The 26195-nt window shown below is 31.7% G+C and overlaps 1 protein-coding gene across 8 annotated transcripts in view; it reads right to left on the bottom strand.

Moving 5' to 3' along the window:
• plx (PTB_TBC1D1_like and TBC domain-containing protein plx) overlaps positions 1–26195 on the bottom strand; it is a 192588-nt gene that overhangs the window by 19082 nt on the left and 147311 nt on the right. Inside the window, exon 1 of one of the 8 annotated variants that reach the window (XM_076397983.1) lies at positions 20962–21128. The exons of 5 other annotated variants lie outside the window; for them this stretch is intronic. In XM_076397983.1, the coding sequence (XP_076254098.1) occupies positions 20962–20964 (3 nt within the window). In that variant the 5' untranslated portion in view covers positions 20965–21128. Of the gene's footprint in view, positions 1–14677; positions 15123–18381; positions 18616–20961; positions 21129–26195 lie in introns of those variants that run through there. 2 more of the 8 variants (XM_076397982.1, XM_076397981.1) reach the window with 2 other exon arrangements.

Below are 26195 nucleotides of genomic sequence, written 5' to 3'. Positions count from 1 at the left end.
CCTGTCTAAAATTCTTGAAGGGATGATTAGCGAGAGACTGAATTGGCTTTTACACACTAAGGATTAATTTCGGTCCATCAATATGGCTTTTCACTTGGCAGATCCACAACTGAACCTTTAATAGAATTGGAAACTGTAATTACCGATGGCTTCAGCAAAGGTAAACATACAATCGTAGCCTTTTTGGACATTAACAGAGCCTTTGACCTTGTGTAGAGACAATTAATTGTTACATAGTTACATTCTTGGGGCATCCGGGGCAATATATTATTCTATATCTAAAATTTTTTACATGATCGTAAATTTCGTTTACGAATACACCGCCATTATTCAGCTGCTTATCCTCTTAAAAATGGAGTTCCTCAGGGTTCTGCTCTTAGCCCCACACTGTTTAATCTAGCTGCAAACTCTATATTTGATATTCCCAGTGCCAATACACATTTGAGGCTCTTTGCAGACGACATGGCATTCTGTTCTTTTTCAGATCCCAGGGAAGCTTCTGAGAAGCAAAATTATTTGAATCGGCTGGCTCAGTGGACTCGAGCAATTGGATTCACGATATCCCCTACAAAGTCTTTTTGCCGAAAACGGTATTGTACTAGGCATCATTCCTTGATTCTGAATAACCAACGAATTCCTGTTAAACAAAATGCAACATTTCTTGATGTTTACTCGACCAAAGACTTACTTTGGAAGGAGCATATATACAATTTGAGACAGAAAACCAGTAGGGACTTAAACATACTTAAATTCATCGCTAATTGAAAAAACGGACTCAACCAAGATGCTATTCTACATGTTTATTAAACTATAATACGTCCCATACTTGATTATGGAAGCTTTCTGTACAACACCTCTTATCCATCCTATCTACGAATGCTTAAAACAGTTCAAAAGCATGCCCTGAGAATGTCTCTTGGGGCATATAAATCTAGCCCAGTTGTTAGCCTACAATGTCTTGCTGGTATTGAACTGCTTAAATATAGACGGTTGAAGCTGATTCTTAGAGCAGCCTGCAGATTTTGCTCCATACCAACAAGCAACGAAATAATAAATCTGTCCATTAGGAGACCCATTACATCGTCATGTAGGGAACGATCTTTCAAAGACCAGTTATTTAAGGTTATAAAGATGATCAACCTTAATACAGATAAACTTAACATCTCTAGCTTCACAAATCTCCCGAAACATCCATTTCCATCGCTTCCCACAGATAGATCTCTAACGATTCACGGCAATGATAATTTTGGTCCTAAAATCTTCAAGGGTCTGTTTGGTCATATTCTATCGCTGTATCCAAGGCATAAAGTTTCGTACACGGATGATTCCAAATCGTCCAAGGGAGTAGGCGCAGCTGTTTTTGGATCCTCTAGAATAGAAACTTACACACTTCATAAACATTCATCCATACTATCGGCAGAATTATCAGCCATCTGAAAAGCTCTACAGATTGTATTGGAGGTTGAGCCTGGCGATTGGTTGATTTGTACTGATTCCCTGAGCTCTATCCTGGCAATTGAAAATGCAACTATTAGACACCCTATTATCGTTGGTATCTATAATATCTATCAAAATCTTGTTGAACGGAAAAGAAAAATATCAATTATTTGGGACCCCAGTCATGTGGGCATAGATGGTAATGAGAGAGCAGACAAAGCAGCTAAAGAAGCCACTCTAAGTGCTACATATATTCCTAACTCTCCATATTATAAGGATCTATATCATATTATTATCAATAAAATCGATAGTTTTATTCAATTGGAGTGGGACTTGATGTAGGGCGATAATAAATTGTAGTTTATTAAGCAAGATTTTTTTTCTTATATGACATTATCTACTAATAGGTATAAGCAGGTCCTGCTAAATAGGCTAATGATCGGGCATTGTCAGTTCTCACATTCATATCTTACGACTGGCGATGTTCCTCCGTTGTGTGATTATTGTGGACTATTAAAAACAGTCTGACATGTTTTACAATTATGTGAGGGTCTATTGTCTATTCGAATTAGATATAACATACCTAGAAATCTGAAAGCTCTTTTCACTCCAAAAAATCGATCGATAAAATATTTCATTATTTACATGAAGTTCATTTACAGTATTCTATATAATTCTTTATCTCATATTTAATTTTATTTTAGAGAAACCAAACTATTTTATATTTATAGCCTTTACGTTATATTTTATCTAATATATATATTATGTATTATGAATTATAATTTTTTATACTGATATTATTTTATATGTGTTTTTAAGTTAGTTTCATTTATGTATTTATTTTTATATTCTATCTATCTATTGATATATTTTAAATGTATAATATTTATTTATTCTCGTTTTATATATTGACTGATTATTATTTTATTTATACAATTTTTGTTTGTATCAACTAGACATATTTAATAATATATATCACAGTGCTAATAAAGTAAATATCCATTTAAGTCACCAAATAAAACAACAGCGTTGAAGTGACTATAATTAAAAAAAAATTAAAGGTTAGCTAACCCAGTCTCGCCAGTAACCAGGCTCGTTAAGAGAGGATGTATTCTGGGATAGTGTCTAAGTTAGTTACTGGCCGGTCGGTAGGCTAATGCAGAGGACCGTGATTCGAATCCCTCGTTAAGTAGTAGGTCCAATACAGATAAACCCTAGTTAGGTAAAACTATTTAAAAAGAGACTTTAAAATAAACTTGATAAAAAACACAATTGATAAAAACATTTAAAGAAACAATAAAATAAACTAGTTGATAATTTTTATGGAGAACCTGAAATAGGATAAACGCGAAGAATAAGGGAGAAATAACATGTTTCTTACGACTATAGGTGACAATAGATGAAATATGGTTCTACTAATACATATTGATTCAAATCTTCAATCAAATATAAAGATCGACAAAGTGACCAACAATCTAAAATTCATTGGTTATCACATTTGTATTGTGGAACACGTTTTCTATTTTATTCTTCGAATGTTGTTTCACCCAGACAACGTTCAAGATCAAAAGTCACGCAAAAAAATTATTGAGAATTTACAACAAATTACGTTTCGATTTGTTTCTTCGCCTACCGTATTTTTCTGATCTTGTATTCCAACTACTGGCTATTTGAAGACCTCAAAATTATGTTCTAGTATAAGAAATGCGACTCAAATGAAGAAATGTTTGATGAAATATCTGCAACGTCTCAATGAATGTATTAAGGGAAGTGTGTCGATTAATAAAGTCGAACTTTTAACAAAAAATATTTCAAACAAAAATTACTGACCGATGAAAGAAATTTTAATAAGCTTACGATACACTACAATAAAAGACCATTCGTCACGTTTAGAACATGACAGTCCCGCTTTCGCATATAAAAAAATAATTATAAAATATAATACACATAAGAAATAAATTAGAAAATTGTAATATTTTGAAGAGTTATCGACGATTTTTACCTATAAATGAGAATAAACTTTGTACAGCTGTCCAACCAGTCGCCTCTTCTGTCCGTTAAATAAAATAGTTTTTTAAACAGCTACAGCGCTCGAGTGGACTCTAGAAAATAGTTGTGTGATCGAACAAAAGTAACAACATATTAAAACGTTTTTTTTTTAATATGTACTCTGAACTGTGGTTTAATTGCAAATTGTCCCCAAAATCATTTGGCCCTTAAAGAGAATTCGTTTAACAATCTTTAACCTCCTCAGTCCAGCATGTTAAAAACGACCACAGCCACATTTTAGAAAACAAATAAACAATACTTCGACCATTGGTGTCAACTTGATGGCGGAAAGCACATACAAAAAAGTTTAAATAGTGATAGATTTGCCGATAAACGAAGAATTTATTAGGAACAGTCTAGATGCGAAATTATTAAATTCACTTTAACTTATTTATTATTTATTTAGGGCTAATTAATTATATATAGTCATTAATATTTAAGATTTAGCTTTCTTAAATTCAGTCATCCAAAATCTTCTGTAAAAAACTTATTTTTTTCAAACAGCGGTCCCTGACTCCATTAAGCCTACTGGACAGGCATTGGCAGACTTACAGCAGCTTGGATATTGATGTAAAGAGAATGATTGTTTCATGTAGAATATTGCAATTTTGCCTATGGTTATTTACAATTGGAAATGATCACTAATATAAATTGCACCAGTCCAGAGAGGATTCGAACCAATAATCATCGCGTTGGTAGAAAGAAACGATATTTTATAATAAAGTGTAATGGTAGTTGGTACAACAAAGGGCGTTTATCATTTCATTTATTTTATTTTTTGGGATTACCGTTTATCATTTATTGTTGGATACTATTATTAGGTACAGTCAAAAACATTAAAATGCAAATAAGAACGTTGTTAAAAATAAAAATGATAATATAACTTAAAGCTAAACGATTTAGAACTAATTATAAATAATATATTTGGTTTATCCAACTGTATAAGTATAGCTTAATGCAATACTAGAATAAATAAGCTATAAATCACATCTACAATCCAATGTTTTTATTGGCACGAGCTATAGAAATTACTATTATGATTGACACTTGAAACGGGAAAGCTTGAAGATATTGAATACCTCACACAATTTCACTTTATAGTTTTCCTATTTCACTTTACAACTATTTTATGGACTATTTTATATTTTCCCGGAACAACTTCCAATTTACGGCGACCATTTTATGGCCGGATTTAAATTTGACATAACGCTAGGGGTGTCCCCTTAAAACAGTTTTAAGTTTAATTTCATTCAATTATTCAATGTAAATCACTCATCATCGAACACTTAAAATTAGACTGTCGTAATTCAGTAGTTTTGTTATTTGATTTTGCAGCTAAAACACATGAAACTCTTTTAGAAATGTATGGTTATACTGCTCCATCATATCCCAAATATCGGGCTTGATTTCAATGATTTAAAAGTGGTAATTTTGACTTCAATGGCAAAGAACGGCCTGGACGACAAGAAGAGTTGGAAGACAAGAACACTTATTAGAAAACCCAGATCAAACTCCCAACGATACATTGATACACTGATACTTCGCATCAGCACGAATAGATCCCTTATCAAAATACATATAACCACATAACAATATAATAGTTCTAGCTTTGTCATTTGGTACCACGTGTCTGTCAAAGTCACTACAGCTAGCATTATTTCATAATACTCTATTATTCTTATGATTAGTAAATATTAGTTTTATTTAATTTGGGAAACACATACTGATGTATTAATCCCGTACTCCCCTTGCGTGTATTAATGCAAGTACAATAGAATAGTAGTAATAAACTAATTGTAAGTTAAGATTGCACTAAGCATATCTAATGTAAGATGTAATTAATAAAAAAAAACTAGTAACATAATTCCAGAGAAAAACTTTTTAAACGACCACAGCCGCATTTTGGAAAACAAGTAAAGAATACTTCGACCATTGGTGAGTCACGTAGCTAGAATTATTCAATTTATTTTAACTTATTTATTATTTATTTAGTGAAGATTTAGATCTCTTGGATACAGTTATTCAAAGACTTCCGTAATCGACTTCTACACATTAACAACTTCTAGGTAACTACTGCGCGAATAACGTCTCGGCCTGGATGTTTTTTCATTTAAAAATTAAATATGAACAAGTGAAAAAATATAGTTTTCTGGACAATTTTTAAGCGCTGATTTACTGCTCTGATGCAAATTATTGTAAGTGAAGCCTAACCTACAATAATTCAATAACCTGAACAATACATTTTTAAAACAAACAACTCATATATCTTGATTTAAAACGTCGTAACGTAAATTCCTATACATTTTTCAAAACAAACATATCACTAGCTGAAAATAGGGTGATTAAAAGTATTTTTAGATGCAAGCGAAAATCAAAACACCTAACTTGTATTTTTCAAATCAGTCATCGCCCGACGAACTTTGAACAACGAAATACTAGCAAAAATATTTCTTATTTTATATAGTTCGAATCGAGATTAGTTTACTCCGCCTTAAAACTGTAAATATTGGAAAAAACCAACTTAATTAATACACCATCTCTATTCTGATTAAGCGTAAATAAGAATACGAAGTCTAAAAACATAATTCATTTTCTGGCACCAGAAGTGATGTGTTTTTTTAGTTGTTTGAGATTAAACGTAATTTATTAGATTACTTGAAAATGGTAAAACGCTCTATGAATCAACAGGAAATAAATTAATTATCTTGTATCAACATACGTAATTACCCTAAATTTATTCAGCTAGATAGAAAATAAATTTATATGTTATCTAGAAAAGGTTCTAAAATATTTATTGAACGAAAATATTAAAAATTACATAATTAAGCCAGATATTCGTCTAATCATCTAAACATTGATTTAAGTTTTAAAATTTAATCAATTTTAATGACATAATTTTTCTTACGCATATGAATTTTTAGAGAGATTACCAGTGACATCCAGCCACACGACATAAAAAACCTTCCTCTGAAAGAAATGACAGTTGATCATGATTGTAATCGAGTTTGCGCAACTTGGCCTTTCTTACAAGACTCTCATCATTTTTTGTGGACCCCAGCCTCGATTTTCACAAATTCCAATAGTCCGCCATTAGGGAAATACTTGGACGGAGAGATCATAAGTCAATATAAATCAGAAATTCTCTTTACTACTTTAGGGTACTATTTTTTATGTGCACACGGCCATCATAAACCTTGGCCCACCCCCACCAAGTATACGGGGTGCAGGCGACGGAGGATTGACCAATCAGATCTAATATTCCCATGCTCATTGAACGAAGAAAACCGCGACGAGCGCAGAGCAAAGCGAACGACTGGATTTCTCACTTTAGGTATAAGCAGCGTCTTGCGATTTGGAGATATGGAGTTTTGTTTATGAAATAATTGGTAGGTTTAAGCCTTCCATTTACCGTCAGATAAGAAATTCGTTAAAGTTTTTGTGTATTAATTGCAAGTCTATGATGAATATTTTTTTAAGTAAAAAGATTATTAAAATAATGGCAGGACAGAATTTAATTGTTTTTTTTCAAAAGAATGTATTCAATTTGTTAGTCAGTGCATCATAGAAATTCGAATTAAAGCACTAAATGTCACAAAATTGACAGAGGTAGACAGAGTCAATATTTTTTCATATAGTAAGGAATTTTGTTACAAATATATAAGCTGCCTGGATCGATCTAACACCACAATACCTTGGCGATTTTCTTCAGAAACAGGTGTTACATATATAATAACAAAATATCTCTAAAAAGCTCAAGGTCTTTAATCAGATTCTAATACAATTATAGATAATATAATTAAATTCATTTTTACTATAACTTTTACTTGATAATAATCTGCCACGAGCAACCACCGTAAAAATCGGTAAATTAAATTACGAACTGAAACTTCCACCCTCTTTTATTTCCTTTCCGTTTAATTTATTTAAAGCTACCTAACTTATTTCTCTCTACAAAATATATCCTCTACAACTACAAATATTGACAGGCACAGAAAAAAGGAGTATATTCTTAAGAGGATCACTATGCCCATTATTATCTATTATTTGATTAATTCACTTGACGATGGTGTTTAATAAATAATATAATATAATATATATATATATATATATATATATATATATATAATGCATGTCAATAACTAATAATTATAAACTTCTGATGATAAATTCTTCATTAGACCTATGTGGCCTAGCGTGTGTGGCCACATTAGAAACCATCCAAGGAAGATGACCAGTCTTACACAGCCTGGATATTGACGTAAATGGAATTATTTTACGTAGAATATTGCAGTTTTGCCTATGGTCATGCACAAATGGAAATAATCACAAATATAAATGGCACCCATGTCTACACAGGATTCGAACTAACAATTATCGCATTGGTAGACAGAAAAGCTATTTTCTAAGATAGAGTAATGACACTTGGTACAACAAAGGGCTTTTATCATTTCATTTAATTTTTCAAGATTATCCTTTATCGTTTAGTATTGGTTACTAGGTACAGTCGATATATACTAAGAAAATAATAAAATGTAAAATGTAAATAGAAATATGGCAAGAAATAAAAACCTTAATATCACTTTAAATATAGACGCTTTAGAAGTAATTATAAATAATATTTTTGGTTTATCCAGCTGTATAAGTATAATGTATCCAAAGTAGCAGTGAGCTCAAGTTATATCAATTTAAGACGTCAAAACATCTTAGTGTTACCTCATTTAACTTTGACTTTTATTTTATTTTAGTTTATATATATATATATATATATATATATATATATATATATATATATATATACAACATTCTAATGCAAAATAAAATAATGAAACAAAAACGTTATAAAATATCATTTATTTTAACATTAGAGTTCACTATAGACTACTACTTTGGATTATTATGATTGATACTGAAAACAGGAAACTTTGAATATGTGAGATATCTCACAGGATCAGCAATATATATTGGAGAAGACTCACATCATCAATATAAACAACTTTGAACACAATCTAACTTTAAAATTTGGCTACCTAAAACAGTTTTACGTTTAGTTTCGTTGAGTTATGCAGTGTACACAGACACTCATAATCGAACGCTCAAAATTGCGTTTTCGTAATTCATTATTTTTGTTGTTTGATTTTGAGGTAATCCACAGCTGAAACACATGAAACGCTTTTCGAAATGATTGGTTATACTGTTTCATAATAACACAATTATAGGGCTTGATTTCAAAGTGGTAATTTTGACATCCATGACAAAGAACGCCCTGGAGGACAAGAAGAGTTTAAAGACAAGGACACTTATTAGACGAAAACCCAGATCAAACTCCCAACGATAGATTGATATACTGATACTTCGCAGCAGCGTCGATAGATCCCTTATCAGAATTCTTACAACCGCCTATTAGTATAATAGTTTTAGCTTTGTCATTTGGTACTATGTATCTCTCAAAGTCATTACAGCCAGCAATATTTTATAATATTCTATTATTTTTATCATTAGTAAAATAATTCCATAGAAAAAATTTCAGCTATTGATCTTGGAGTATATAAATGCTCTAAAAGCGTCTATTTAAATCACTGTAAACTAATATTCGGAATGACAGACAAATAATATTGAGTATATACAATACTGTATAATTTTAAGTGAGTCTTTCCAAGACTGATTTTATAATAGTTATAAATAGTATTAGCGTGAGCTCATAGATATAATAGTTCAGCAAATTGAAAAAATCATGTTTCAAGAAATCATGTCTCCGCAGCGGTTTATGGAGCGTTAGGGGAATGGAAATGGTAAACAGTAATTATTATTTTCGCTAGTTTTTCTGACTATCGACCGTTTCGACTGTTTTCAGTCGATAGTTCCCAACGCTATTTATTATTTTAATAAGGAATTGTATGCATTAAAAAAAATTAAAAATGTAAATTATAAAATATTCTTGTAAAATTATATTAATAATACTTTAATTTTGAAACATGGGTTATTTGGGTAAATATTCCAGATTACCTATTAAATTTTAAGAAAAGAATTTCTTGAACTTATCGAGTGTTATTATGAAATATTATGGAAAACAAAAGAGAAGAATTATTAGTTTCCATGTTTAGATCTTTTAGAAGTGATTATATTATAGTTTTAAAATATAATCACTTTTATAATTTTTTACTATAAATTTTAAATAAATTATTTGTGGAAATACCTAGGGTTTTTCATATTCATAAAATAGGAACAAATTTTTATTTATAAATTAACTTGTGAGTTTTCAATACCAAAATAGGTATAATTTGGATAAAGGAAATTATTTTATCCTAGGTATTCTAGTTTCGTATACAATTTTCCACAAAACGAATATATATTCTTGTTGCCTAATATCACGAAGTCATCTAAATTTTATAAAAAATAAGTTTGTTTACTTTTGTCACGATTAAACAATTATTTCTGATTAATTGAAGGATAAGTGAATTGAACTTCGGGCTTGGAAAATATACTGAAAATGGGATAATTTAAAAAATCAAAGGTGTTTTCATTTCCATTCCACTTTCACGAACCTATTAAGCAACCTGGTATAGTCATAATAAGTGATAAATGACAAATTAGAGCCGCTAATACATTTTTCATGTTAGTAGAGAAATATACGATAAAATACTAAAGATATCCCCTAACATATTTTAAAAATTAACAAAAGATGAAAGTATTAATGTGGAAATACTGTTACATATTTTACCATGTCCATTTTATTTATTAATGTTTAGCCTAAATTAAATATATAATATAAGCTAATAAACGAAAACACCAAAAAGGGGATGATATCAAGGATATCACATGTGTATTAAGCTATTCTCTAATTATAACAAATAACCTCATGTTCAATACTGTATTAACCCTGCTTTATGTAATATTATTTAGAAACATCACATTGTAGAACGATAGACATTATATCCATGTAAAGTATAATAACGGCTGAATAAGGTTAAATTTGTTGATAAATTTAGATTTATCCGCGATTCGACGTATCGACGAGAAATTTAACAAAAAGCAGAGTTTCAAAATCAATATAAGACAACATAAATAACACAATATTTTTAACAAAAAAAATGGAATCGACTTGAAAAAATAAATAAGGAACTCACTAAAAAGTAAAACATATTTTTAACACAACAAACAATTTTAAAATAAAATGTGTACTTAACAATTGTTACTAAACAAATAAAAATAAAGAAAAACCTTATTTAAGCTATCTACACACCATTTAGTTTAATCGCTACCTAAACCTATTCATCTATTTACAATATTATTTTAACTATTGCCAACTGATCAGTTTGAAGTTCCTTATTTATCTTTTGAAGTCGGTTCAGTTTTTTTGTAAAAAATATTTTAATTAAGTATTACAATGAGTAGGCCAAGTAAAAGTGTAGCCCGTATGAGGAAAAATATTTATAAAGAACAATGATTGAAAATAAGGAACGCTTCAGTCCCTGGGTTCCGCTACCTAACCTAGGTGATTTAACAAATGTTCTAACCAAACTAGAACAACAACAAAAAGTCGTTGTCTCCGCCGGGAATCGAACCGGCGATCTCCGTACGTGTGTTGAACACTCTAACCACTAGACCATCAAAGCAGTGACCTACAATGTTTCTACAATGTTTCTCATATAACATGCATAGTGCTTACAAAGTAAAGTGAACGACTTCCGCACTGAACAACTTCCAGTTTTCCATCACATCAGTTCAGCAATAACATTATACACACATATATGATTATTTTAGGTAAAAAATGTGTGAAAACTTTGTACGTGTCTTGGAATTTGAGGCTTTCCCTCGATTTCTCCGGATTCCACCAGATCCTAACTTGGTTCCAGTGGAACCTCGGAAGTGCATTCTTTCGAATAAAAAAGTAGTTTTGAAAATTGGTTCATAATTGACGGAGAAATCGGTGAACATAACAGGTCAATTGAAAAGTCCCCGGCCTACTATAGTAAAACATATTTTTTTGGCAAAAAAAGTTTTTTTTACTCAACATAACTCCATTCAAGGGTGATACACTGATTATAGCGACAATGTTTATAGTGCGATTTGTCCTTTGCTTCAAAATAGGCCAGTTTCATCGATCACCTCTTCATTCGACGAAAATTTCTTCCCAGCGAGCATACTTTTGAGATCTGAGAACAGGAAATAGTCGCTGGGGGCCAGATCTAGAAAATACGGTGGATGAGGAAGCAATTAGAAGCCCAATTAATGAATTTTTGCTATCATTTTCACTGACTTGTAATACGGTCCATTATCTTGGTGAAGCAGCACATTTCATTCATTTGTAGCGCATTTGTTTTCAAATAGCTAAAAATCCTCAATATTGTTTTGTATGACCATTCAACAATTCACATCTTTTTTCTTTGAATAAATCAGTTTTGTCCAGTTAAATCAATTCAGAAGTAATAGATTTGTACAGTGTGAGAAAATAATGAATTTCTTCTTATTATTTCTAATATTAGAATAGGATTATCACTGTCTTTTTCTGCAAATTTAATGCATTATACAAAAAGTATTTATAAAAAGCGTATTATTGAAAATTTACCTCAAAAAATACATCGAAACAAGTGTACAGGAAGCTATATTTACTAAATTATGAATTTCGATTTAAGTGGTGTCAAGTAGATCTATAGTAGTTTTGCAACAACACAGAAGCTTCTATCGCGGATGTTCGATCGTATCATTTGTGTTGACATATGGTCGGTCTTACGATCGACACATTTTATGTTTAGGGTTATCGTAAGATACACATTTTTCATTGCCGGACGCAATAAAAGGCAAAAATCATTGGCTTTTATGTACTTGATGGAAAAGGTTCAACAACTCGATCGTAAACAGTTCGATGACCATCTTTTTTGGTATACTGTTAATGCTTTTAAACATTTTAAAAGTTCTGTTCGATCACTCCCAATAGGTGACAGTCTAACATTTTATTCAATATACCACGGATTTCTTTATAGTCAACATTAAAATATTCATTTTTGAAATATCTTAACATCTTGTTGTTTTCGGAATATAGTAATTTATTTAAAAAACTAACATATATTTTAAAAATTAACCATTTTGTATCAGCATCTTTTTTTCCTATCCGAATAAGCATCATTAACTAAGAGACGCTACCGTAAGATTTTTTAAATATTTTAATTAATAAAATTATTATAAAATATTCAGTTTATCAAGGGATATTTAGTTTATTATTATTATTATTATTATTAAATTATAAATATTAAATTAACTTTCAGTCCTAATTCATATAGTCAACAAAAATGAGCATGTTGCAACCTGAGTAGATGTGGTTTTAAATGACTGGTAGAGCATTTTTATGAGCTCTCTCAAAATATTATGTCATCTTCGAGGAAGTGTATGAATTTTCCTGACAGTTATATTTGTGGCGAATGTATGGTATTAGAGCAAAAACTTAATATTACAGACATCCTAGGAAAACTATACTTTACGTTTTAAAACTTCGAGATCAGGGTATATATTGGATACCTCATAAAGTTTGCAGTCGATGAAGACTTTGAACTAGGTATAAGGGCAACAAAAAAGCTTTCCGGTATGGAATTCTTATGATATGATATATTCTTGTAAAGATATATTTTTCTTATCAATTCTATTCTTATTACTGTTATTATAATTGTATGTAACTTTTGTTCATGTGACGTGAAAAGATATAACGCAAAATAAAAGCAGTCAATTTCGCGCTCCAATCTGCAATAAATCCATCCCGCATGATCCAAATCTAGCAGTGCCCAATACAGTCGAGATTTCAACTTCTGACGAAGATATACGCGTACATGAACCTGAACCTGAGGTAGTCAGAAATTGTTTTCCAAGGGCGAGTTAAATGATTCAGTAAGAGACTTACTGAGCGAGAGGACTGGTTGGTATATTGCAACAATATTGAAAATTTAATGCATTTACGATCCAATACAATACAACACAATGTCATCTTTTCATAGATTCATCAAAAAGAAATCTCACCAAGCCGGTTTTTATGCTGCCTTTCTGTATAGCTCAAAAAAAACTACAAACATTTGGAATTGGTTCTTCGCAAATTAACATATGAGGCCATGGCTGGCATGTGTGCCGCGATTTTTAAATGTTGTGCAAGTTGCTAGGATGAGTTTACCATATTCCCTTAATTTTTATGCCTATGAGATAGCAGAAACCGATCAAGTTACTGGACCAAAAAGAGTTGTCCACTGAGGAAGCTTAAAGTTGGTAAAAAGCACGTCTCCCAAGAAAAATTGGTACCTCCACACAAAGTTGGTATTTATGAAGCAATTTCAAAAAAATCACTTCTCAGAGGTGTAGATTACTTCAAGTACATAGTTTCAATGTTCTCAGGTCCCTCAGATGCAAAGGTGAAGGAAAATGTTTTCGTCTTCTATAGAATCATAGAGATAGGCAATCATAAAGACCGTAATTATAAACAAATCGTCAAAGTAATGCTAAAAGAATTTCAAGCTTTAGGTTGCTTAATGAATCTAAAAGTATGTTTTTTTATTTCCATCTCGACTACTTTTCGAAAAATTTGAGATGTGAGTGAAGAACAAGGTGATCGATGTTACCAGAGCATTAAAGAGATACAGAAAAGATACCAAGGAAAATAGAGCGTTGATATCAGAATACTCTTGGACGCTTCAGAGAGACCTCCCATATTATTCCCATAAGCAAACGTGTCGTCCTATGACAAAAAAAATCATTTTCAGATTTAACACATCCCAAACATACAAGATTATGTCACAAAACCTAAACAGCTCTTAGATTTTTACAAACCTGTGCAATTATATATATATAATATATGACAAAGTTTTAATATAATAACTACACTGAAATTTCGTAAATAATTTACTTTTAAGCAACTTATACCAAATAATTCGTCAAAATAATTAAACCACAGAAATAATGCAGGTTTCATATTTGCCTGACAAGTTATTTTTCACTAAAATGACCATAAAAATAGAATATAGAAAATTAACCTATTCTAAATTGTTAAAATTAAAGAGACTTAAAAAATGACTATAACAACCAAATCAAAGCACCTAAGAAAACAAACAAATCCCCGCCTCGATTCGTAATTGAATCAAACGCCACGAAAAACAAGGTTATTTTACAATTAAAAGCTTTAAAATAACAAACAACAAAGCAGAAAAAAATAACTTACAACTTTTTTCTCTAAATAGGAAGCATCACTTTTACTATGTGATTCAGTCACATAGGGACTGTGAATACCCAATGGTATTGATATCTTTCCGAAATTCATTGTTCTTTTTCTGATTTTCCACAACAAATAACCTCAATTTTCCATAGCACGTACACACCGATCAGTAGAGAATTTGAGGCGATATACTAAACGGCAGATAAAAATAACCACCGATGTGTGTCAGAAACGCCACGCTAATTTACACAAATCGACACTGAATCATAGGAAACTTGGACGGCACAACTTCCCTTCTTTCTTCTGATAATAATTGCGAGATATTAAACCGATATCGATTTTTAAAAACGCACGTTCTACAGACTTCGACCGGCTAATGTATAAGACTGAAAATGACTGAAATATATGTCCACGCGCCAACCAGACTGAGAGACTAACAGGAACGAATTCTGGATGACGATATTGGATGTTATTTTCGGGAATCACTCATTCACCTAGTGGCAATCATGCCGTTCAAAGTCAGCAGGAACTTAACCTTTAGTACAGGAAAATGTTCGATTGGAAATGTTCCTAATGAGAATATATTAATATGATCACTGCTATTACTAAACTAGTGCTAGTAAATGTCACTTGATGATTCTGTAAGAGAGATGCTAAATAAAAATATTATTTATATTTGATCCTGATGAAAATAATAAGCCGTATAAAAAGTAACATCAACATCAAGTGTTATAACATTATTTGCATTACGGCTTTAAAAAATATTAAACTCAAGGGTGTGCGTTAGCCTAAGCTTTACTAAGATAGAAAAATAACCACACTGATGTAAACATGGATTAATAGTGTTTATATTAATATATTATTAACTAAGTAGTATTAGTGGCTTTTACCGTATGTAAAGTATTTATAGAAAATGGTTGTACAGAATATCACCCAAAAAATAACAGTTTAGTTACTACTATATGTTAATAGTAATTTACACTAAAATGTTTATACATACATTTTAGTTTTTACGTATAAGTGTTTCTCTGAAGTTAAATAAATGTTTTTTTAAGAGTTAGAAACGATTTATTCATTTGTAATAATATATTTAAAAAAAAATCGGTAGTAATTAGTAAGTAAAATCCAATATTATTAAAAGATATTTAGCACAGTAAAAATGTTTCCCATATGCTTCGAGGAGAAATCAAGAGAAAATATTTATACTATTTTAAACAATCGCTTTGGATAGTTTGATTCTTAAACCTTATGCAAAATACAGTAAATAAAAGTTGATGTTCTGTGCTTGCCAATGAATATGGTATATACAAATTATAAATTTATATAGATTTATTTACAGCCAATATCATTAACCTTATAGCGTATTTGAAATATGTCTTTATAGGATAGGATATTAATAGGATATAGGATATTTTCTTATAAAATTGACAATTGGTTCTTATAATGTACCATAACACAATAAAGAATATATAGAATAAAATATATTAAAAAACAAAAATAATTTTGACGGCAGAATGGTTTTCTTGTTGCTATAAAAATCGAGGCTAAGGCATGGTTGTAAATTAATAATAGTGATTTTCCACAGACAAGATTGATTAAAAAATCCCAGAGGTTGACGGGACTGAAATCCATATGCATACATAACTAATTAAGAATTAAAAAAGAAACAAGCAACAAATAAGATTTCTTTGCACTCTTTTAATTATTTTTTATATATCTCTTTAGAATTAATATTGGTTAGACCTATTCATTATCTTGAGGTGTGAAGAAGACATCCGGACTAAACTAACTTGAATACTAACGTAATTGAGATTATTGGTTTATATTTATGTCAGAAGCTGATTCCATCAATATAGTCGAATCAATTTTACAACCTTCATTATTTTAGATCTAATAACAAACTGAAAACATCGTCTATGATAACAATATGAGTGTTTAACCAGCAATTGTTCATGTTATACTCAGATAGAATATGACTTTTTTAAAATAATTTTAAAATATATCCTCAATAAATCATATTACAGAAAAACATTGTAATACTAAATTAGTTAAGTAAAATCCAAAAATTATATGTATTAAGTAGACTGCAATATTAGTCGTATATAAATATGTTAATATCTTAACGCTTCCTTCATATATCCTTCAATTCGTATCTTAATATTACTAATCATTAAAACAAATCTCCTATTGCAGAGAATGTGTTTTATAAACAAAAGTCAGTGTTATGGAATAATCTATTTTTGATCCAACTTTACCGATCTAACATCCTAAAATTAGACCGGACAAAAGGTGGTTACTAGTTCGAATTAGATATAGGTTAGTTCCCGTAATTATAATTTTTCGGCTGTTACTGTAACTATATGAAATTTTCACGAAACCTGTCGATTGTGTGTTCCGTTATATAAAATTATTTGGAAATGTTCCTAGCTTGAACTATTTTTTGAATGGTTGTGTTAATAAATGAGTCACTAAAAATATTTGAAACGTGTATAAAATGTACAGCAAATTGGACGTTTTTGATTATTTGATAAATATGATGGAAATTTCGAAAAATGTATTGTTTTGATTTGCTGAGCAAGTTACTCAACACTGGCTTAAATTAGTCTGTAAACATTTTGTTAAAAACTGCTTACGATGCGTAATTGTACTGTTGCACTATATTGATTCAGTAGAAATTAGGACATCGACAAAAAAATCAAAGGGTACCAACGGTCAGCGAAGAAATTAAAAGGCTTGCGAAAAGTCTCTGCATTTGCTTATTAAATGATTTTTTCAAAGATGCATGTATATGAATGTCGCCTAGTCCGCGATCAACACGTCAAAACTGAGGTAAGTGTTCTTAAGGTGAATAAAATACAGACCGGAAAACAAATTCGTCCAATAATATTAAATTTATGAAAAGAAATCTATTGGATAACGATAAGGCAACATGTCACAAGGTTATCCATTATGAACGGGTTTCTGGCCAAAAACTCAGAACAATAGAGTAACCATTGCATATACCGAAAATAGCGAGAGAACTGAAGTTGATTTCGGAACAGTATTTTAACAATTGTGATATTCGTCGACATACGCGTATTTAGGGCTTCGAAGACGATATAATTAATTAGGATTAATAACAAATATTTTTGTTTTAATGGCCAATGTCCAGTACCTTCTTGATGGAATTTAATAGTATAACTAAAGTGCATTAAGTTTTACACATTCGTACAAAAACAGTTGCAAGCATTCACAGACTAACAGACATTCAAACTCACAGCATTGTTGTATCAATGCAAGTAAAGCAGGCGATCGAAATCATTGATACTGTTATATTGGTATAATTAGATACAAGATTTTATTAATTTAGTATTAGATATATTAGATATTAACTATCTTAAGTCTGATTACTAATAAATATAAATTAAAATTATTTTTCTCAAAATTTGTAAATTAGTTTTTATCAAAAAGCAAATTTTACATTATTTATAATATATTGTTCAGTTTAATAACAATCGTGAAATTTTATGATTAAAATTAATAATAAGGAACAGACGAATTAAATTACTCAAATATGGTGAGTAGTTAAAAAAATATATGTGTATAGTAATTATACATAATATACTAATTATAATTCAAATATACTTTTAAGTTTCGAAAATAATTAACAACAGTATGAATAACAATTAAAAATCACCTTAAGTAATTTAAAATGATATTTAAATACGTACCATAACATAATATAAAATTTCACGGTATATTTTCTAAAACTATTCGTCGAACTTCAAAAAAACAAACACTTTTACACCATAATAATGCATATTATAAACATTTATATTAACCGATTACTTCAATTCCTTCTATTCTTTATTTAAGATTTTGTCCTCGAAATTATTTAATCCATCCCGTCTTATGATTTAAGGTACGAATGGTAATTGCGACTGACAATTTGAAAATAGATAATGGAATTATCGGTTCTAAACCTGTTTACCTTTTTGTTGGCTCAAATTATTAGTTTAATTTTAACTGAAAATCGGTACGTCGCTCCTGTAATGGTTTTTAAGCAAATGTTTTCAGTGTTCGGCGGAATTAAAAGGTTAAACTAATCTCCATTTCCCGAAAATGTTTTTTCGTCATTCGATGTTGACTAAGGAACAAACAAATGAAATATGAAACTTCTCTTTGGTGGTATATTATTTCACGTATAAATATTTTATTTTGGCCATAACAAGTATTCATTAAGAACAATCTTCAAGTCTAAAATAAAAAATAATTAAATCTACAAATTGAATCCACATAGAAATAAACAATTGTTGTGATATTAACTCACAGCAATAACCTTCCTATGAGGAATATGGCGAAGACTGTTAATTGATAATAATTATTTCTAAAATACATTACATTTTGGGGTAATGTATATGGCTCGATGAATGGAGGTAAAACGAAATGAAACAGTGGTGCTTATTTTGATATAGAAATGAATATAAACAATGGAGCCGGCTTAGTTTGTACAAAGTATTTATTAGGAAGATACAATGTATCAACTGTTAGTGAAGTTGAAATTATTATGGCTGGTGTATATGTATGGTATAAGCATACAACGCAGTGATAACACGCCGTAGTTGATCCGAGACAATTATCAATTTCTTTGTATCTTATTTGCTATTTTATGAAAGTTAGCGTGATGAACTTGTACGGCTTGATAATGCATGACAATCAAAATAATCATAAGCTCCGATACCGCCATCATCATCATGTCTCCTTTCTACATTGATACATTTTTGATATATATGAGAAAAGTGAAAGAGAGCAATTATGATACGTAAGTTTCATAAAGCGCTCCGGTCTACTACATTTTTGGAACGTAACGTACTAACAGTATTGTGGATAGAACAGCTGATATCGACAATATACTGGTAGTCCACTTCATATGTAAGAACATATTCGAGACGCCATGAATGTTGTGCGTGCATACGATCGAACATGTCTATTCACGTTTTTGTGCAATCCAAACTGGGATGCTATTAAAATTCGTTGATAAACTTAATGACAAATAATTCGGTCTCAAAAAAATACCTTTGAAAAGGACGTCTATAGGATCTGCTAGTGTTATATATATGTTTTTAGTACTTTGATTTTTCGATAGATTCAACTAAGGTTTTATATATTTTTAATGTCACTTTATTTTAATACTCCTGTTCAGTAAATGTTGGTAAATTAACGCCTAAATATGTTTACAAATTATAGAGATCAATTTACAAAATCAACGTTGGTCAAACTTGTAGAGCAGTTAGTTTTTATGTTTCCTTCCTCGCTAATTTGTATAACTGGTTAATTGTTGAACTGTCATATTTGGAGTGAGATAAATATTAAGAATTTCAAGAATACATTGCATCTTAAAAATTTACTATTTGATGCAGTTAACATACATCACGGTCCATATTTCTTTAAGATGGAATATTTAATGTTTATTGTTTTACTTCAATTTAGTTCACACCATTATAGAAAAAACGGTAAAAATATAAATACAGTACTATAAGCAAAAGCTGTGCTAACTAAACACGACGAAAAACAGTCTTCTTCCTTTCAAGTTAATTAATGTAACGATCAACACAGTCGATAAGTATATGAATTTTTTTGTAGAATCTTTCTAGGAATACAAATAAAATCTTGAAACATACATACAGCACGTTGAAACCAAACAATTGTCCTTAATAAGTTAATTGTCAATCTAATTACCTCCTACAACTACCACCAAAATTAAATTAAATTAACAACCAACAATATGCCGAATTGATTTAATAGTACGGGAGCTAACAACATAGAGAAAACAAACATTTCATATAAGCTAATTTTGTGACATTTGATCTATTTCACTCTCTCGGTCGGCACCCGGCCCATCTCGCCGGCGGCACGGGTTGCTTTTATCAGTGCGCATCGTATCTGTACAAAAACACTCTATTTTTAAATTAAATAAGAATGGATAATTTTTGTTTATAAATAAAAAGTAGCGTCTGACACATTATGAAGAATCATAAAAATGCCTGCCAATGAATTAAATATGTTTGTTAATCCTATCAAGTCATTAAAAAAATATCCATTCTTAATTAATTTAAAAATTGAGTATTTTACCTGTATAGGTAAGATACACACTAGTAAACGCAACCCCTGTCGCTAGCCAGATGGGCCGGTTGCTGACCGAGATGGTGAAAGAGAAGATTTGTCAAAAGATCAGTTTACCTGAAATTATCTCCCAAAACGTTGCTAGCTCTTAGCTAGACTATAACGAATATTAAATAGTTGACTCTTACCATAATTTAATTATTCCTGTATACTTGTATTATAATCACACATCACATATGACGTACTCTCAATAAAATTAAACTTAAATATATGTTTATATTTAAAACGGGAAAATTAAAACTAACACTAATTTTGAAACGTTTACTGATGTTTATGCTAACAAATCGCTTGGGTTTATTGTGAAAGCATCGAAAAACAATACGTAGAACATAGAATTTTCGTAGCTGAAACATTTATAATTGAAGGTGACCAAGCACAAAACTAATATTTACCTATACAGTTTTTTAAATTAATACGGTTGCTCGGAAATCGGATGTACAAATAACAATTAACTGTTTGCTTTCATATCACCTGATTCAAGGATTTTATTGCCTGATTATTGAAAAAATAAACAAGAAGTAAAGGTATATAGTAGAAAATAGAAAAAAATACTATCAGAAATTATATAGAAAAACCTATATTATAATAGCTATTTCAGTGGACAATAGGGTTTTCATTTGAGATGGGTCGGTGTTGGGATTCCTATTTTCTTCTTTATCATAAGTTTGTTTATTATGTTACCAGCCATACTTACAATAATTTCATACCCTTTTAAAAACGCGTAGACGGTACATATTATGTTAGCAGTAAATGTTGCTTTTTAGGAATAGAACGCTACGCGTACCGTCGAAAAAGATTATTTTAAATTAAAGACATTTTATTTTGGCATACCGTTGTGAAAAGTATGATTATAAACAAAAGAACACGCACTTCCGAACCAAACAATGAAAACCGCCAAATGATTTTTAGAGACCGAAACTTTCCGAGAAGAACCGAACGAATTGACTTCGATCACCCCGTCCGCAGAGGGTTTCGCCGAATCCATGCCGAACCTTCGCGCATGGTATTGCGCAGACCCCGAACGTTCGCTTCGTTCAAGTCTTTTTTCACCATAAGGTTTCGTGAAGTAACATCCAATGTTCTTTAGGGTAAATGATATGGTTCGGTGAATGGAGGTAAAATGAAATGAAACAGTGGTGTTTACATTATGTGACCGTTATTTATTTCAATATAAAAAAATGCGAAAAAAACAAATGATAAAACGGATGGCAGCGGTGTTACCTGGTGACGAGGCTTGGGAGTCGATGGTGGCACGTCTAAACCAAACGAAAGTTGAGCACTGAATTAATCAAAATACCCTTCAATAACATCCCAGATAAACGTCTCGGGGTTGCCGCCAGCTATTCGTTATCGGGTTCTAGTTGGCGCTGCTGGCACCCCGCCCGTGTTCAACATCTGGGATTATATTTCTGGGTATTTTGTAGACCGTTATTCCACGATGTAAAATTCGACATGCCTCAAGGTCGCTACAATACTCCCCTGCCAGAATTTTACATACAATTACTCCAAGCAACAAAAATGTATGAAAAAAAAACATATATACCAAACAAAATGTGCTGCACGAAAAGGGCTTTGAAAATATGATAAATCGAAACGGTTGTGGTTGGTACGGTTGCGATCTGGTACGGCTGTTGATATCTTCCGGTCCTACAGATACCGTAGCTTCATCGTCGCTTTGGCACTTAAATGTGGTTCATCGACGACGTTGAGAACAAGCTGTTTTTCGGACAGGGCTCCCGTAATCGACGCTGTGGGAGGATCGATTGTTCGACGACGTGGTAGCTTATTTTCTTCAACAACGAGACGTTGGCAATTCTGGTACCTCGGCGAAGACATGACGAGTCTACGGTGACTGCAATCGGTACCTAGCTTCTGGAGCTGCTCTGTGACTAATCCGTAGTCACATACGTTATGGTAATTCAGAAAAAACAAATAACGACGGTATCCGACCGAAGCTGCCCAAAGGCTTTCAAATCAAAATGAGACAAAGACCATAGACAACAGCATTTGTTCGGTTATTGTTATTTGGAGCATATGGATAAAAAGAATTTTGATCCAAAATAATTTTAGGCGCATTTTTGGATGAATGGATGTTTGGTGTGGATCCTGGACCAATGGTGTCATCGGTACTTTTTTTTTTCGAAAATGACGAATAAAATTACCATATATTTTGGCAAAAATTGAACAAAATAGACCAGGACGACATATAGTTCAAGTGATGGGACGATATAATGTTTTGCGAGGGTATTTGAGATCTCCCAGAAATTAGATCCCACTAAATATTTTCTTGCGCATTTTTCTGAAACTTATACAATATATATGTCAATCAAACATTTTTGTCATTTTGAGTCACTGGTTGAAATGCTAACTTTGGAATAAGAGCTTTGCTATAATTAGTAAGAATGTATTAAACCTGGATATTACCACTTTACATTAGAAACAATACGATAATCAAATAAATAAATAAAAGATCAAAACGGCTTAATGAAATGATACTCCTATAAAAAATGTGAAAAAAACAAATGATAAAACGGATGGCAGCGGTGTTACCTGGTGACGAAGGCTTGGGCAGTCAATGGTGGAACGTCTGAACCAAACGAGGGTTGAGAACTGAATTCCCGCAATACCCTTCAATAACATCCCAGATAAACGTCTCGGGGTTGCCGCCAGCTATTCGTTGCCGGGTTCTAGTTGGCGCTGCTGGCACCCCGCCCGTGCTCAACATCTGGAATTATATTTCTGGGTATTTTGTAGACCGTTATTCCACGATGTAAAATTCGACATGCCTCAAGGTCGCTACAATGCTCCCCTACCAGAATTTTACATAAAATTACTCCAAGCAACAAAAATACAAAAATGTATGAAAAAAAAATTCAAATACAAAAAAAAATATACCAAACAAAATGTGCTGTGTGAAAAGGGCTTTGAAAAATATGGTAAATCGAAATGGTTGTAGTTGGTACGGTCGCGATCCGGTACGGCTGTTGATATCTTCCGGCCCTACAGATACCGTTGCTTCATCGTTGCTTTGGCACTTGAATGTGGTCCATCGACGACGTTGAAAACAAGCTATTTTTCAGACAGGGCTCCCGTAATCGACGCTGTGATCGATTGTTCGACGACGTGGTAGCTTATTTTCTTCGACGACGAGACGTTAGCACTTTTGGTGCCTCGGCGAAGACATGACGAGTCTACGGTGACTGTAATCGGTACCTAGCTTCTGGAGCTGCTCTGTGACTAATCCGTAGTCACACACGTTATGGTAATTCAGAAAAAATAAATAACGACGGTATCCGACCGAAGCTGTCCAAAGCCTTTCAAATCAAAATATCTGCCATTATGACGGAGACGGCGAGCGAAGGAAGACATTATGATTTAAACATAGCGCCGAAAGAAATGTTTAGCCGAGACGCTGATGATTAAACAGTGATGTAAAAATATCAATGAGTTCAAAAGATTGTGAATGAAAATTTTGACAAAAAATTTTAAAAAAATTAATTGGAAATAATGAAATGAATAGGAATAAAATGAAAAGGAATATTGAAGGTAAAATCGAAAACGAATTAAAAATATTTAAAATTTTGAAACAGAAAATATAACGGCCACGTAAAATACACCATGTTCCACGTACCCTCCATTCACGAGTCCAAACCCAATTTTGCGAAAGATCACGTCGGGGTCACCACTTTAGGGTAAATGATATGGCTCGGTGAATGGAGGTAAAACGAAATGAAATAGTGGTGTGTACATTATGTTACCCTTATTTATTGGCAATATAAAAAAATGTGAAATATACAAATAATAAAACGGATGGCAGCGGTGTTACCTGTTGACGAAGGCTTGGGCAGTCGATGGTGGCACGTCTGAACCAAACGAGGGTTGAGAACTGAATTCCCGAAATACCCTTCAATAACATCCCAGATAAACGTCTCGGGGTTGCCGCCAGCTATTCGTTATCGGGTTCTAGTTGGCGCTGCTGGCACCCCGCCCGTGTTCAACATCTGGGATTATATTTCTGGGTATTTTGTAGGGCCTTGTATTTTGTCAGCAGCAATGAAAATAAAGTTTCTCTCTTGTTCCAAAACCGTTATTCCACGATGTAAAATTCGACATGCCTCAAAGCTCAGAGGCAATGACCATAGACAACAGCATTTGTTCGGTTATTGTTATTCGGAGCATATGGATAAAAAGAATTTTGATCCAAAATAATTTTAGGCGCATTTTTTGGATGAATGGATGTTTGGTGTGGATCCTACACATTGTTTAACGGACAAAAACAAGAACGATTGGCGCTGAAAAATAGATCATCTACAACAATGCCAAACGCAAAAAGGCATCCAGTAGAACAAAGCATATCGACATCGAAGCCGACCAACACCGAATTAATGGACAATAGGACAGAATTAATAAACAAGTTTTGCTTTGCATGTGGTGGAACCAGCAAGGTAGAAAGTGTATTACAAGCTACTAGAAACGAATGGAATAGTTACTGCAGATGTCAATTATATAAATTGAACAACGTACTGCCACAAAAGCCCAGTAATAACGAGTAACAGACGCAAAATCATCCCCTTACATGACAACGTTTAGCCATACGTTGTAAGAGTTGTAAAGAATACACTGTTGAAACTCAAAAGGGGATATCTCAAGCACCCGACTCATCAGACATTGTGTCATTTGGATGACATTTGTTCAGATTGATACGGAATACCTTGGCTGACATACAGAATGCAGAAGAAGAAAGCTTATTGAATCACTGCCAAACTAACATCGTTCTTTCGACATAAAATTGATTAATATGTAATATACTAATTTATCTCCATAAAAGCTTCTTTAAAGTGAAAAAATTATCAAAATTCATGGAAGCACCTAATAATTCGTACTGACTAAAGAGAGACAGAGACAAATCAATAAAACACGTAAGGACAGGAGCCTTAAATGTTTAAAGTCCATTTACAACACGTAACATATTTTAGAAGCCATAAAACGTATCGTATTACTTATACTTTAGCATATCAAATTTCCCCACTACAGTACAGAATTGTTAATTAACTACAAAACAATATAGTTTTATATACAGATTATATTAAAAGTTATCTTACTGTCGATTATTCCACATGCATGATGAATATTAACATTTACTAAAATCGAGCATGTTAGTATTTAATATTAATATAAATTCTCTTGATTTCTGCGAAAAAATTTATTATGTAACGTACTATTTAGGATATAAATAATCAAGTTGATATTAATATTAAACACTAATAAATACAATTTTCTTAAATCTCTAGTCCGTTTTAGTATTATTCATTCGGATATGATATAATATACGTATAACTCACACGAGGCGTGAACCTTGATG

This window comes from Rhynchophorus ferrugineus, unplaced genomic scaffold (assembly GCF_030347505.1).
Source record: "Rhynchophorus ferrugineus isolate W39M unplaced genomic scaffold, kcgeb_rfMv2 rfM3, whole genome shotgun sequence".
In the NCBI taxonomy this organism is placed as follows: Eukaryota; Metazoa; Arthropoda; class Insecta; order Coleoptera; family Curculionidae; genus Rhynchophorus; species Rhynchophorus ferrugineus.
Note: the sequence above shows the minus strand (reverse complement) of the source record. Positions and strands in the feature narration are given on the sequence as shown.